Source organism: Ciona robusta, chromosome 11 (assembly GCF_009617815.1).
Source record: "Ciona robusta chromosome 11, ASM961781v2".
NCBI lineage: Eukaryota > Metazoa > Chordata > Ascidiacea > Phlebobranchia > Cionidae > Ciona > Ciona robusta.
The window spans coordinates 8,471,842-8,486,024 of NC_143245.1; the positions used below are offsets into that span (position 1 = coordinate 8,471,842).

At 36.0% G+C, this 14,183-nt stretch overlaps 2 protein-coding genes across 3 annotated transcripts; one reads left to right on the plus strand and one right to left on the minus strand.

Moving 5' to 3' along the window:
- The first annotated feature begins 129 nt into the window (after positions 1–129).
- LOC149729135 (mitochondrial 2-oxodicarboxylate carrier-like) lies at positions 130–6,544 on the plus strand. Its single transcript, XM_089888694.1, has 11 exons — positions 130–259; positions 881–1,051; positions 1,878–1,926; positions 2,319–2,399; positions 2,462–2,528; positions 2,597–2,656; positions 3,362–3,472; positions 4,179–4,343; positions 5,583–5,764; positions 6,095–6,147; positions 6,202–6,544. Exons 2-11 carry the CDS (start codon positions 943–945, stop codon positions 6,264–6,266), a joined length of 942 nt encoding a protein of 313 aa, XP_089744820.1. The 5' UTR covers positions 130–259; positions 881–942; the 3' UTR covers positions 6,267–6,544.
- LOC149729136 (paired box protein Pax-9-like) lies at positions 6,538–12,497 on the minus strand. 2 transcript variants are annotated; one of them, XM_089888683.1, is made up of 5 exons: positions 12,334–12,497; positions 9,296–9,955; positions 7,953–8,203; positions 7,541–7,823; positions 6,538–6,918 (listed from the first exon to the last, which is right to left on the minus strand). In XM_089888683.1, exons 1-5 carry the CDS (start codon positions 12,434–12,436, stop codon positions 6,842–6,844), a joined length of 1,374 nt encoding a protein of 457 aa, XP_089744809.1. In that variant the 5' UTR covers positions 12,437–12,497; the 3' UTR covers positions 6,538–6,841. The 2 variants fall into 2 exon arrangements, with proteins under 2 accessions (XP_089744809.1, XP_089744810.1); XM_089888684.1 differs by lacking the exon at positions 12,334–12,497 and adding an exon at positions 10,409–10,679.
- Positions 12,498–14,183: the final 1,686 nt, after the last annotated feature.

Below are 14,183 nucleotides of genomic sequence, written 5' to 3' on the forward strand. Positions count from 1 at the left end.
AAGGTGGCTGTACACAGTATCCGGCATGCGAATTCGCCTGCGAAGTCGTATGCAAACCCAATACCGAGTTCCGCATGCAGCAGCGAAACCCGGACAAAACAGACGAATTTCAGATACTGTGTACAGCCACCTTTACGCTACCGACGATTTCTATATGTATGCGACCCCCACTTACAGGTAATTCCCCTGTCTTGATATTACTCCTAAACGTGCGTGACGTGTACCAAGGTATTTTGGGGTCTATGAATAAACACAAGGGGTATGTACGATAATTGTGTACTTAACATACTGTTGTGTATGAAACGGTGAAACTGTGTATATATTTATGTTGTTATTTTCTGCCGTAAGGAAGCATACAGTCATGCTGATATCCGCTGTATTGCCTACATTGCAGCTAACGTGGAATGACAATACTTGTTTTTGCTGCATTTTTTGGCTGTTGAGGTTTCGTATAGACGTTATATTTGCACAGGGCTATGGACGTTATGTTTCAGTTTAAAATACAAAAAAAAATGCAAACAAAATTGATTTTTTTAATAAGTTTAGAATTGATAGCATGAATGCATGATAGGCACATACAGTGACAGTACTCGGATATTTAGCAATAAACTTATTTTACTTTTTCTTAACAAGGAATATAATTAGTTATTCGTGTTATATATTCATAATTTTTGTTTAATTTGCTTAAAATTAGTTACAATACATGCATATTTTATGTAATTCTATTTTGCTACCAAACAAAATTAAATAAACTGTTTAAAAACTATTGCATAAAAGTTAAGAAATTTTTATTTACAAATTTTAAAGCAACCTTTATTATTTCTATTACTTAGTATTTAATTTTATAAACCTGTGAAACTAGTTTGTTATTTTGCCTCAGGCCAAATTACTTGGAGTGAGTGGTTGTGGAGACGTTCAAGTTGCTGGTTTGTTGAAAGCAAGATGTCCAAGAAAGATGCTTACCCCTCGACGCAGGGCATGAGGAAACCTGATGTTGGGAAAGTAACTTATAAGAGGATGTTCCAACAACTTGTTGCTGGTGGTGGAGCAGGTATGGTATTGTGGTTGTAATGTTTATGTACTGTATATGAATGTAACTTGCTTTAGTATAACACGGGTGTTCTGTTTTATACACCTCATGCTCGCTTACGAGTTACCACGTATGTAACTTATTTATCCCTGCATAGGGGGGCAACAACAGTCGTTATGACATGGGTGTTCTGTTTCATACACCCTTTGTCAGCTTACAAGATACCAGGTATGTGGTAACTTATTTATCCTCGCATGGTCGGGCAATGACAGCGGTTATAACACAGGTGTTCTGTTTCATACACCTCGTACCCTCTAATAACTTTTCTTGATGTTTGAATGGGGTGATATCAAATCTGTTTAATAACTTTCAAAGCAGAGTTTGTTTAATGCAATAATTATCAACAATACAAATAGAATTTTTGTTGTGATATAAAATTTGTGTAAAAACAAGACAAAAAGGGCTGTGTTTTTAAATAAAACTCTTTACCACTCCAAGTGGCCACTGAAGAATGTTTATGCTCTCACATGGTGGCAGTCATGAGTCACTTTCTAAGAAAATTAAAAAATATTATAATACCATGAAAATTGAAAATATCTGAAAAATAAAAATATTAATTTGGTAGGATAAAATATTCTGAAATATATATTATTTCTATCGTTATTAAACCCGATTTAGCGAACTTCACCCACGGATGGGACTTCAAAAAATTAAGTTTCCCACGGATCATTGGTTTCCACCACCCATAACCCCAAACTAAGCTGGTAGTTTTATAACATGGGGGTCGGTTATGCTTAATTGGCATAACCTGTTACTCGTCCGTCAAATGTGTTTAATCTTGTTACAGGGCTCGTTGAAATCTGCCTCATGCACCCGCTCGACGTCGTTAAAACAAGGTGATGCATTATGATACATGTGTAGTGGGTACCTCACTGTCAAGCATTTCCATATTGTATCGCAATATGTTGAAACAATTCAATTAGGGCCTACATGATACATTATTATCCATGTCACCCTACTATGCTAACTATAACTACCAAGCATTGTATATTATATCACATTATGCTCTAATAATAAAACTTCTATTGAACTCGCAATGATTTGTTATATTTTTTACCCATTTAATTGTAAATGTATTTTAACTTCAAGAATAAGAATATCCGTTTGCTGCTTGTCCCTTAATTCCCACTGCAAATATCGAAGAGACAATTTTTATATATTATGATGATGCTACGATATGTCATCTCATACTCACTGTCAAGCTTATTATTCCATTATTTCATCACAGATTTCAATTACAAGGCAGTGGAAGCAGCGTGCAGTATCGGTCCGTTGCTCATTGTTTTGGAACAATGTATAGAACAGAGGGGTGAGGTAGTAGTCATTAATATCCAGTTGTTTAAATACTAAACCCCAACCCCCACATCCCAGGTTCTTATCTTTCTACAAAGGGATCTTGCCACCAATATTAGCTGAAACACCAAAGCGAGCCGTGAAGGTGGGGCGTATATGATATTATGACGTTATAATAGTTGAACAAATATTTTACTGTTTATTTCATTCCAGTTTTTCTGTTTTGAGCGATACCAACATTTATTTAGTGGAGGAGGGGATAAAACACCCCTGGTGAGTTATTTATATAAATTGATTGTAATTTAACTTTATCTTAACGTTAATTTTAACTAACTTGACCAAAATATTTTATGTGTGGTAGGTGGCAGCAAATATATGGCGTATAACATTATTTATTCATACCCACCCATGTTTTGACCATTATACACCGGAAGTCCCATATTACCCCCATTATACACCGGAAGTCCCATATTACCCCCATTATACACCGGATGTCCCATATTACCCCCATTATACACCGGATGTCCCATATTACCCCCATTATACACCGGATGTCCCATATTACCCCCATTATACACCGGATGTCCCATATTACCCCCATTATACACCGGATGTCCCATATTACCCCAATGTCAAACAACAAGTGTTTTCTCACTTAAACTTATGAGTAATTTAACAAGAACTAAATCCGTGTCCCCTTTGACCCCATTATGCCACAAGCCTCTTCTCAACTCGGGAATAATTTCAGTGGTTTCCTGTCAAATAAACGGCACTAAAATAGAAAAAGGCATTTAAAACCAAATTGCAAATTTACTTTGAGGGTTTTGCAAAAACCTATTAAAATTTTATCGATTCAAAATTAATATTAAAAATAATGACAATGTAAAAAATATTGCAAAATTGAATAATTTTTTATATGATTATATTTTAATTATATATATTATATATATATATATATTTAAAATTATTTCATTCCAGGTGTATTCGCTTGCTGGCTTATGTTCAGGATTAACTGAAGGTTTGGTTTGTAACCCGTTCGAAAGAATCAAAATTTTGCTTCAATCTGAAAAAGATGTGAAACTAAAAGATGTAAGTTTATGGTGGTTTGTATAATAATGTGGTGAATGTAAAGCCAAGTTTTGTAATCTTGTTGTTTTGAACGAGTGTGTTTGTTAAAGGTTTAATCTGAGCTTTGTTTTGTTAAAAGATTAAACGTTGGTTTTGTTAACCGTAGGTAGGTAGGTGGGTGGTCTTGTCGTGGTTTTGTTCATTTAATCGGTCACTTAAATTAAGTTTCATGGTGATGGGTGAATTATGCATAACTTAAATATCTTTGGCTATTGTATCTGTGACAACACAAAGAAAGATGGGGGTAGTTGGGGCAATCTTACCATGCGGGCTGATCAAACATGAAGTTACTTGGGTCGGGGTATAATAGAAACGCTGAAGGTTGGTTGTCACGCAATGTGGGTGAGTCAAGCAGCTCGTGGGGTACGACGTGGGTTTGGGGGGGGAAGAAAGTCAATAAAGTAGAAGACGCTAATGACACACGAGAGTAGAAAATACGATCAGGCTGATAAGTTCCCGACACGCTACACTGGCAGTGACTGGAACCCCACTTCACTTCAATTTTAAGAGGAAACAATTTTCCATTCTCTCTCTCTCTGCTCAGTTATTTTTACATTTCACCGCTAAGATGTTTTCGGCCAAATTTTTGCCCCAACTTTGTTTGCTTACCGTAGGGGGGGGGGGGTTGGCGGGCGATTGATTTTTTATTAAACTTTTTTATTCTCAGCAAGAATCAACATTTTCGAAAGCTCGACAAATCATAAGGAACGAAGGCTTTGGTATGAAGGGGATTAATCGGGGCTTGACCGCAACACTTGGTAGGCACGGGGTATGGAACATGGTCTACTTTGGTGTCTTTCACTCATTCAAAGAATATATTCCAAAATCTGAGGTAAAATACGCAGTTGTTATGAAGTATTGGGTTGAATATTAGTTTTTTATAATGTTATTATTTCTTTAACAAAGATAAAATTAATTAAAACAATGAAGAGATAAGAATTTATGGCAAAACGAATAGTGTGGCTGTTAAACAATGGATTGCAAATATTTAATTAAAACAGGTTACTATGAAGTGTGCACATAGACACTTCTATATAAGTAACCAATGTATATTATTATATGCCAAGCCATTTGCCATTAATAGTTTTATAAACCCCTTAATATGTTTATATGATAACTTATAATATATTGTGAATGCGTATTATATGCACAAGTGATAAGATAAACATTCACGCACTACCATGAGTGGCTTCCGAATTCAAATGACCCGTAGTAACCTCTGATCAAATGTAGAATACCAAGCCCTTTTATTTCAAACCATGTGACGTCTGCTTGCCATGATTAAGTCAACTCTTATTTTTTGGCCCACGTAATTTTCTTGTTATTGTTTTGGGTTTGCGACGGCTTCTGTGAGACCGTCCTTGTCACGCAATGTGGTTCTACTGCCTTTCTTCTTTCTACACAAAGAAATGGCCGACTCTCGTGCTATTTCCTTGAATATTCCTCGAGAAATAAAACAATTCCAACTAATGACTGCGCCTGTGGGGTTTTAATAAACCTTTTGTTCCACTCTCCTGTCACGCTGATCGAAAATCAATAAAACATTGTTTAAAATAATAATTCCTGAATAATAATTTCACTTTCAAATCCCTTGCGTTACTCTTCCAATGTAATACCATATATTAGCTTGGGTGATAGAGGGAGGCATGAGCGTGAAATACTTGACGTGCAGTAAACGTTTGATTGAGAAGCATTTGCCGCTATACCCTCCACTGCATCACATTGTAGTAACGCCGTCAATGGGCAAACTGCAACAACGATTTACAATGAATTGCTCGTCAACCATTAAGTTTTAAGTCAAAGTTGAAATTGTTTGGATAATCATCCGCTGGTATAAACCGTTCACGCTACAATCACTGTTTGTGGGTTCAAATTTATTCTCTATATAATTTATAATCATTTATATCTTTATGCAAATAATTTTATTATCCATATCTTTTAGTATTCAGTATTTTTCAGGATTCTAATTTTTTTTTACATTTTAGTACCACAGTCCTTATAACCCACATGTTCTATCCACAATATTTTCTTATAGTTTTTTATGTTGTTAAATGCTTCTTTTACATTTTAGTCCCAGACCCAACAAGTTGTTTATAAATTATGCCTTGGTTTAACTGCTGGTACGCTTGCTTCTGTAATAAACATCCCGTATGACGTCGCTAAAAGTCGAATCCAAGGCCCACAGCCGATACCGGGTCAGATTAAATATTACGGAGCCCATTCTACCATCGTGATGATTTATAAAGAAGAGGGGTGAGTTTGAGGTTTCTTGTTAAAATTAGGGGTGTGGTATTCTTTTCTCTGCGTTTAGTTACAGGTGTAAAGTATTTTACATTTAATTCTGCAATTCAGTAATAATAGCGAAATACTAGTTGTCTTTGGTATGGTTGTAATTTTTTTCCAAAATTTAGCTTTGGAGTTTTTAACTTGTTTACTTTTTAAATTTTATTTGTTTCTTCATATTTGAACAATATGAGCCTCATCAACTCATGTTGGCGTCCCAACTAAATGAACATTAAGTTTAACGTAACCACTTGTCAATGATATATGTCAATCGTCACATAATTTGTAAAATATTTTCAGGTTTTTGGCGTTGTACAAAGGGCTCGTTCCAAAGTTTCTTCGATTGGGACCAAGTAAGTAACCTTGGTTGCCTCACTGTAACTTGAAATTACTTTGTATATTTTTAGGTGGGGCCATTATGATGTTCGTTTATGAAAGTTTGTCCGAATTTCTTGCGAAGAAATATCCGTAAACCCTCAGCAAAAAGTTTAATTGCACTTAGTTGAATAATTCAAACATTTTATTCACCCATACACTTTGCAATGCTGTAATGTTTTTAAACTGAGTAATGCAATGCTGCCAATTATAAAAATTTAGTAAAATTTATCGATTGTAATTTAATCATTTTACCTTTTAATAGAATGATTTTAAACTTTATTCGTAATATAAGTATTTTCTCTATTTTCTAAATTAATTTATTTAATCTGCTGCACTATATGTGTCATTTCTAAATAAACACCAAATTCGTAACATTTTTGTTTATTATTACAAATAATATGGCTTCGGTGCAAAAAAAACTGTTTAAATTTCAAATTTTGTGTCGAATCAAATTTGGTTTTGAAAAAAAGTTTCAGAAAAGTGAAAACTACAAATAAGATGGCGGTATAATGTTAGTTGTTTATCTACTAGTTAGTGAATAGATACAATATTGGCTTCACTGAGTTGCATAATAAACCAAAGGCAGCAATGGCGGCAGTGATTCAATTCGCGAATGGAAACAATCCTTATTCATGAAGTATTATGACGTCATAATATATCTATATGACATCACGTTGATGACGTCTGACCATTAGAATGGATGGGTGGACGGTCGAGTTTTTGATTTCCGGAATTTTTTCCGTCTCCTGCAAAAGGATTTTAAATTTAGTATTTGTCCTTGTACGTTACAGCAAGAGTTGTAACATGAGTTTCGTGTTGTGCACATACAAAGCGGCCTTGTGTAACTCATGTTTACGGTGTATAATAGACTTGTAACTTTGTGTGATTGCTTTTGTTAATTTGACACTTATTGGTGACCAGTGGAATTGCAGCATTTATGTTAAGGTGCCCTGTTTAAGGACAAGCACCACCGGCATCACCAAACTACGAATCTGCCACCGTACGCATATTATTATAAGGTAAGTCGCTTCAATAAATACATTACTGGTAAATTCACAAGTCTATAAAAAAAACGTTTTATCGTTTGTTAAGGCAGTGCAGAAAAAGCTCTACACACAATACACAATCTAGTACGTCACATTGATAAACGAGCTTTATACTAATGTAGTAAGGTTTTAACAACGCCTTGCGTCCGTAATTGTATGTTTGTTTTTATAAACCCTGCTATTTCAAGCGTAAAATTGAATATTTCAAGTCCCCATGTTTTGTCATAATACCTTATGTTTGGTAACTTTGTGATTAATTATGACGCAAACATTGCCAACCAAGCGTGGACGTCTAATAGAAACACTATTTATGTTTGCCAACCTGTTTGGGGAGCCGAGACAGCGAGTTTAGGGTATCCGTGTTGTACGCCACCATTTTGTAAGCTGTGTACACTCCTCTGGGGTGCCGGGTTTCCTGTTAAGACGGGGTCCACACCGTTCATCGGTAAAGATTGTTGCTGCCAACCTGGATGGCCATACGATGGAATGTAGGCCGGTGTCACATAATGGTGGGAATTATTCGCCATTTGTGGAGCGGAGGTGACGTATGGGGTGTTGGCAGGTGGTGTGACGTAGAGAGTGGAAAGCGGATGTGACGATCGATTCTGGAATTTAAATTTACCGCTGAATATTTTTACACAAGATGCAAAAAATAGAAAAAATAATAAAATATCCACTCCCTCCAAAAAATCTTTATAAATGTTAAATATTTTTTAAATTGTTACGTCACAAACCTCCTCTGACGTGGGTGATTGTTGCAGTGACGTGATATCACGTGACACGGGTGACGATTTCTCTCCCCCGTTTAAATGTACCGTTGTAACTTGTGTAGGGGGCGGAACACCGTACGGCGTCATGTTATTCCATTCTTCAAGTTTAGGGATGACGCTTGGTACAGACACCGGGAGCAACTGGTGGTGGTAACTACCGTTAGGTGGCGCCACAGAGATCGATTCTGACGTCATCGAATTGCTGGGTGCGGTTCCTGCGAAGGAATGTAACTTATTAATTCTCTTTCATACACTTTTTTCTGTATGGCTGATAATTTAGATAACCCATTAGTGACCACAGGGTTGGAGCCGTTAAGTGTCTTGCACTAAAACACATACGCCCAGAATGGTGGCACCGTCGAGCCTTGAACCCGCAACCTCTGCGCTAGCGGCAGGTGCGTTACCAACTTTCAACGGCTGAGTTTAAAACAAGTCACTGTTGACTTCTTGTGTAGCGACATGCATAATGTACACGAGCGTAAAGTGATGGTGTTAAAGTGGCCATGGTCGATGCAGAACGAATGCGTATCGGTGATCCGGGGACGCGATACAAAATGGCGGCTATTGTTACGAAACAATGCCATGACGCGTCACGGACTGTAAATCATTGTTCTTCGCGATTTGCTGAATTGTTTTCAAAGATTGTATAATGACGTAACAATGCGAGGTTTCGTGGTTGGGGTTGCCTAATTGTTATGTTGGGTTTCACTTGCCACGCTTTTTGATTTATCCCAAAGTAGTTTTTATCCGTAGCGTGTTTAAACGATTGCTGTTTTATTGCTAATTCCTCCTGTTTAATTAATTTGATCTTAGCTATCGTATTTAAAAAGATGTGTAAAAGTTTGCACAATGTTGAATGACACTGTATTTTAAATGCAATGTCACCTAAATAATTGTTGGTGAACTTTGGTCTCAGTTGACGCTTGTCTCTTGCATATCGCCACAGCTATTGGGATAGATTTTAAACAGTCTTATCAAACAACAATAGGACCCCAATACTACATACGTATAGGGATAGCCTATGGGATTGTGGGAGTATACCTCCTTGGGCAAGACACTTAACGGCAATTGCTCCAACCCAGTGGTCACTAATGGGTTGTCTAAATTGTCAGCCTCGCAGATGGTGATTTTGTTACTTATGATAGCAGGCATATTATAAAAGAGTTTGGCTTATCTGGCACATAAAACATAACCAATTTCCAGATGAGCCAAAAAATACTATTTGAAAAATTTGAAACACCTGTGTTATAACTAATGTTGCCCCACCACGTAAGGATAAAACTGTTAAATGCACATGTTAGACTTACCTTGTAACTGTGGTTGATCGAAACGAGATCCTCTCAGTATTTCTGTCACTGAATGAGAATAGAACGGATGACAAGGCATTGGGGAACCTCGTATGGTTGGTGGGGCGTTTGGCATGTTGGGTTTCCCTGTTGGTGGGACCATATAATGATTGTATATTGGGCTGTTGTAGGTGGGCCTCATGTTAGTGCTTTGTGGTGGGGTCGAATTCTCGATGTTGCTGATGGGAACGTAGTTAGGGTTGAGAGGATTGTTTGGGTGAAGGACGTTTCCGATTTTGTTCCTTAATATTCGGCTGATAGAACTTACTGACGGGACATTGTATTTATCGCAAACTGCGTCGCTTAGAAGGCGGTCCCTGATCTCCCATGCAAATATACCAGGGTCTCTGACTTTGTAATCCTTTATCGCGTTCACAACACCAGGTGTTGTGACTCTTGGTTTGCTACCACCGATTGCTCCTGGTAAGATTGATCCCGTCTCATTATAACGGGCTAGTATCTTGCTTACACAGCCATGTGAGACCCGTAGTTGCCGACTAATGTCGCAAGGCCGAATCCCCAGTTGAGCAAGCTCGATTATTCGGAGTCTTAGAGCGTTGGGCAGCGGTCGTCCGTTCACAAATACCCCGCCGAGTTGGTTTACCTCCCCAAAAGTTTGATCTGAAACAAAATTAAGTTTAATTTGATATAGTTTGTTAGTGTAAGAGGGCTCGTGCTTTCATTCTCATTAATCGTTGCGTTTGGAAATAAACAAAGAATTTTTAATAACAAAACCTGTGTTTTTGACAAAAAAAGGTTTAATTTTTGAATTTCAATGGCGGCGTATATACTTTATGTCAGGAACAATAAAGTTACGTATAAATATTTAAATTAAACAGATTTATATTTGAAGGGTTTAAAATGAAACGGTTAAGTGATAGTTACCAAAAATTGTGACTATAAGAAAAAATAAAAGATATTTTTTCGCGGATTTTTCTAAATCAAAATGGCGGACACTGCGCTTTTAGTGGCGGAATGTCGCGATATTCGCGATTATTCGGCCTAGAATCGATACAATCGTGAAATTTTAGTTTCGAGCAATTTTTCTTAAATTATTCCAAATTTTATTTTCACCTAAAAATTCTTTTTGTTTTTCGTGAAGTTTCTTGAGTTCGTCTGGACTAAGTTTGGATTCAAAACTTTGTGGTAGACACGACAACATTTCTTACAACTAACATTCAACAATTTATATATCAACTTTTATACAACCTCACTTATCTAAGGAACCATATCATTACAACGGCTGACAATATTTATTTTTATCTCATTAAATAATTTTTTTTAACTAAAAATTAAAGTTTTCTCAACAACTGTTTCAAACAACCCCCAACAAGTTGTGGGCGGAGCTGTATGGTGTCTGTACCTCCCATACAAGTGCGTGTGTTTTGTCCAAATCTTATCAAATATCCGAGCCAGCCCGGCCATTGTTCCTAACCCATTTGACACCGATCCAGGGACAATGGTAGAAGCGATTCTCGATCCAGAATCTCCCCACATTCGATCAAGACACCAACGGTTTGTGTGTTTAACCGATTCGCGGCCACCGCGTAAATTCGCGATTATCCGCTCAATATAAACGAACATAACAATGGGACAGGTCGCGTGCTCGTTTATGATGTCATAACCAGTATCTTTATGTTTGGACAATATTGTATTGTGACGTCACATTCATATACACGAAGTTGCCTTTATGACGTCATAATTCATAACTTTCGATGCAGCGACTTCTATACACCGCTGTACAGCATGTGTTGTTTATTGCGTGTTATAACTTGGTGAATGAACAAGTTACATACTGGCACACGCAATGCATGATGTTATAGTGGTTAATATGTGTTTATTTTTTTGATAACAATTTAGATGCAAACTTTGTACAAAGTTATGCTTAAGTAAAACACATTTCAGCAGCATTAAAATTAAATTCTTCATTTTAAAATCATTTTTACATTTTTTACCAACAAAAGTTAACACATAAATTTTTTATACATTTTAAATGCGTATTGATGCCTGCGGAATTACGTGATGTCATTGCAAGCATTCAATTTAAAACCGTTTTATTTTCTTCAACAAAAATGCGAGTTAAATTTTTGCTGTGGAATTTTTGAGCGAAAGCCGAAATAGCTGGATACCGCTGATCCACTTATATGGTTTACATGAGTTGGGACATTAGTTTTGATAAGCGACGCCGACTCCCCTCGAATTAAGATTACTAATCACTTATTGGAAGGCGATTGTGACGTGATCTTACGTCATACATCATCATTAAACGTCACTATATTTGCCTACGTCATACCCCAGGCTTGCTGGGTTAAAATAACTCTGTAAATGTTTGTTTTAAATTTAAAGTTTTTAAGCTTTTAAAAGAAATCTAATAAATGTTTTTCGTAAATTCTTTTAATTGTATAACTTCGATCAGTTTGACTGGCTTTATTTTGGGCCTAAATTAATAAATTTTAAAAACTTTTTTTTTATTTAAATCCATTTTAAAACTCGAATTAAAATATTTGATCTTAGGAAGAAAGCTTAAATAACCGGAGCAAAATATAAAACCTTCGTCAAAAACATATTGAGAAATAATCGTTCGACAAAATCTAAACGTAAGGGTTTAGAATCACCTATGAAATTTTTGATTAAATTAAAGTTTAGGTCGTGGTAAGATGGTTACCGTTAGCACATGATATATAATAATTCTTATCGCGTTTTTATCAATTAACAACAACTTTGTAAACATTCTTTGTTTATTACCAAATGGTTTGATAAAATAGAATGAAAACATCGGCCATCTTACCCCAACCTACTATAAAGTGATACAAGAATAGATATTTCTAATGTTACAATTAATATTAGTTGGACAATAGTTTATTAAGACCAAACTAACATGCGAATATTTCAATGGCGTTTCTCAGGATATTCCTCCACCCCAATCTATTATATATTAAACGACAGCAAAAGTAATACATGCAGTATAAAATATTTTATAAAATAAACGAAATACTTACTACTTGCAGCTGATGTTGGCATCATGGAAACCATGCCAGGGTTTTGTAACGGCGAACTAAACCCAACCGACTGGTTCTGTGTGGCGGTTTGCATGTTTATCATAATAATAACTTTGTAACTAACGTATATTACCACGCCTGGATAAATTACATTACATTTATAAAATACAATGTCGTAATAATACTCCATTATTAACAAACAATGGAGCGCGGAAACGTCACAGGCGGGGCAATTTCAATTGCTTAAGGAGTTTTATTTTAAATTAAGTTTTAATTACATAATTATTAAACTTTTTTGATGTTTTAAACATTTAATGAATTTCTAAATTTATTGAAACAGCAAAAAATATTAAGACGATAATTAATACGCCCCTCGCTACCTTCAACCCACACAGCTAACTCCTGAGGCGAGAATAAGTCCCACTGTGACGACATAACCCGATGTCAAACTCCATTCTACCCCCGCTCACTTTTTATTCCTTCGCATTTTTTCTTTTCATGAAATCGTGGAATCGGCTCCGATTCTGTGAAAAAATCTTATTTTTTTAAATCTGGAAAAATACCATATTTTTGGAATTACACAATTGTAATGAAAATAATTCTAAAACAAATTTATTTTGTAATTATTTTTTATTCATATTTTTTTTAAATGAATACAAAATGTAAAAATATTAAAATTGTTATTTTGTATTTAAAATATTTTCTTACAAAAAATAAATTATCGTTGGGGGGTTAGACAATAAGGTAACATAGAAACATTATTGTTCAAAGATCAAAGATTTTTAAAAATGATATTTTCAAACTTTCACCGGGATATGACGTCAGATGTACTTCCGGTTTGATATTCCATCACAATGGTGTAGCGAAGTCGCGTTTTAACGACGTTGAACAATGACACGCATTGTTACGTCACAACACCTGCGTTCGAAGATTTTGGCCGTGGATCAATTTTCGAGTTAGTGGGGCGGCCACGGGTCGCTTGCAACGGAAATATGATCAAATAAACTCTGGAATATTTTCATTGTTTTCTATTCTAGAAGAAACCTCGCTTCTATTATCGAGAAACGCGATTTTCGCGAAACTTCGATTATTTACTTTTATTCTAGAACGAAATTCCATTGTCGCTGTTTCGAGATTAATCCATCGTCGCCGATCACATGGGAACGACCGATTCTCACGTCACACTTTCCAGTGACACGTCACAAAGGGCTGTCAACATCCACCTATACGTCACAATCCCCCTTGTCCAACCCCCTCATATGGTGATAAAGGAAATTATTTCGTAACAATCGAAATATATTATTGTGGGGTAAGATGGGATACTGTTAGCACATAACATCCCATATTTCCTAATCCTGGTTTGAACAATTAACAACGCTGTTTTAGAGTCGTGATGGTGCAGTTTTGTTATTCTATAAATTGATGTGAATATTCTTTGTTATTCCAAATATGACGAAAAAAAAGCGAAAAAATGTCTCATTTTAACTCACTGTACTATATCAGTTGCAACTGTGACGTAATAATTGATTTTGCGACGAAAAATTCCAGAACTTCCTTTGTTTGGAAACAATCGATCATTCCTTACTGAACAATCAGATTAAAGATTATGCGTGGGAGCATTATACAATGTCATATTACGTCATCAACTTGCTACGTCACCAACCAACAATGCGACATAAGCACGTAACTTTAAGTGGTTTAACCCGATGTCTGATCACGTGGGTATACGTCACATTTAATCTTAAATCCAACCAATAGGAAACGAGATATGTCTGTTGCTCTAGAAGCCAAATGTATTACCTTTAATAATCGGACTTAAAAACTAAAATATCGTTTTTGGTGATTATGGT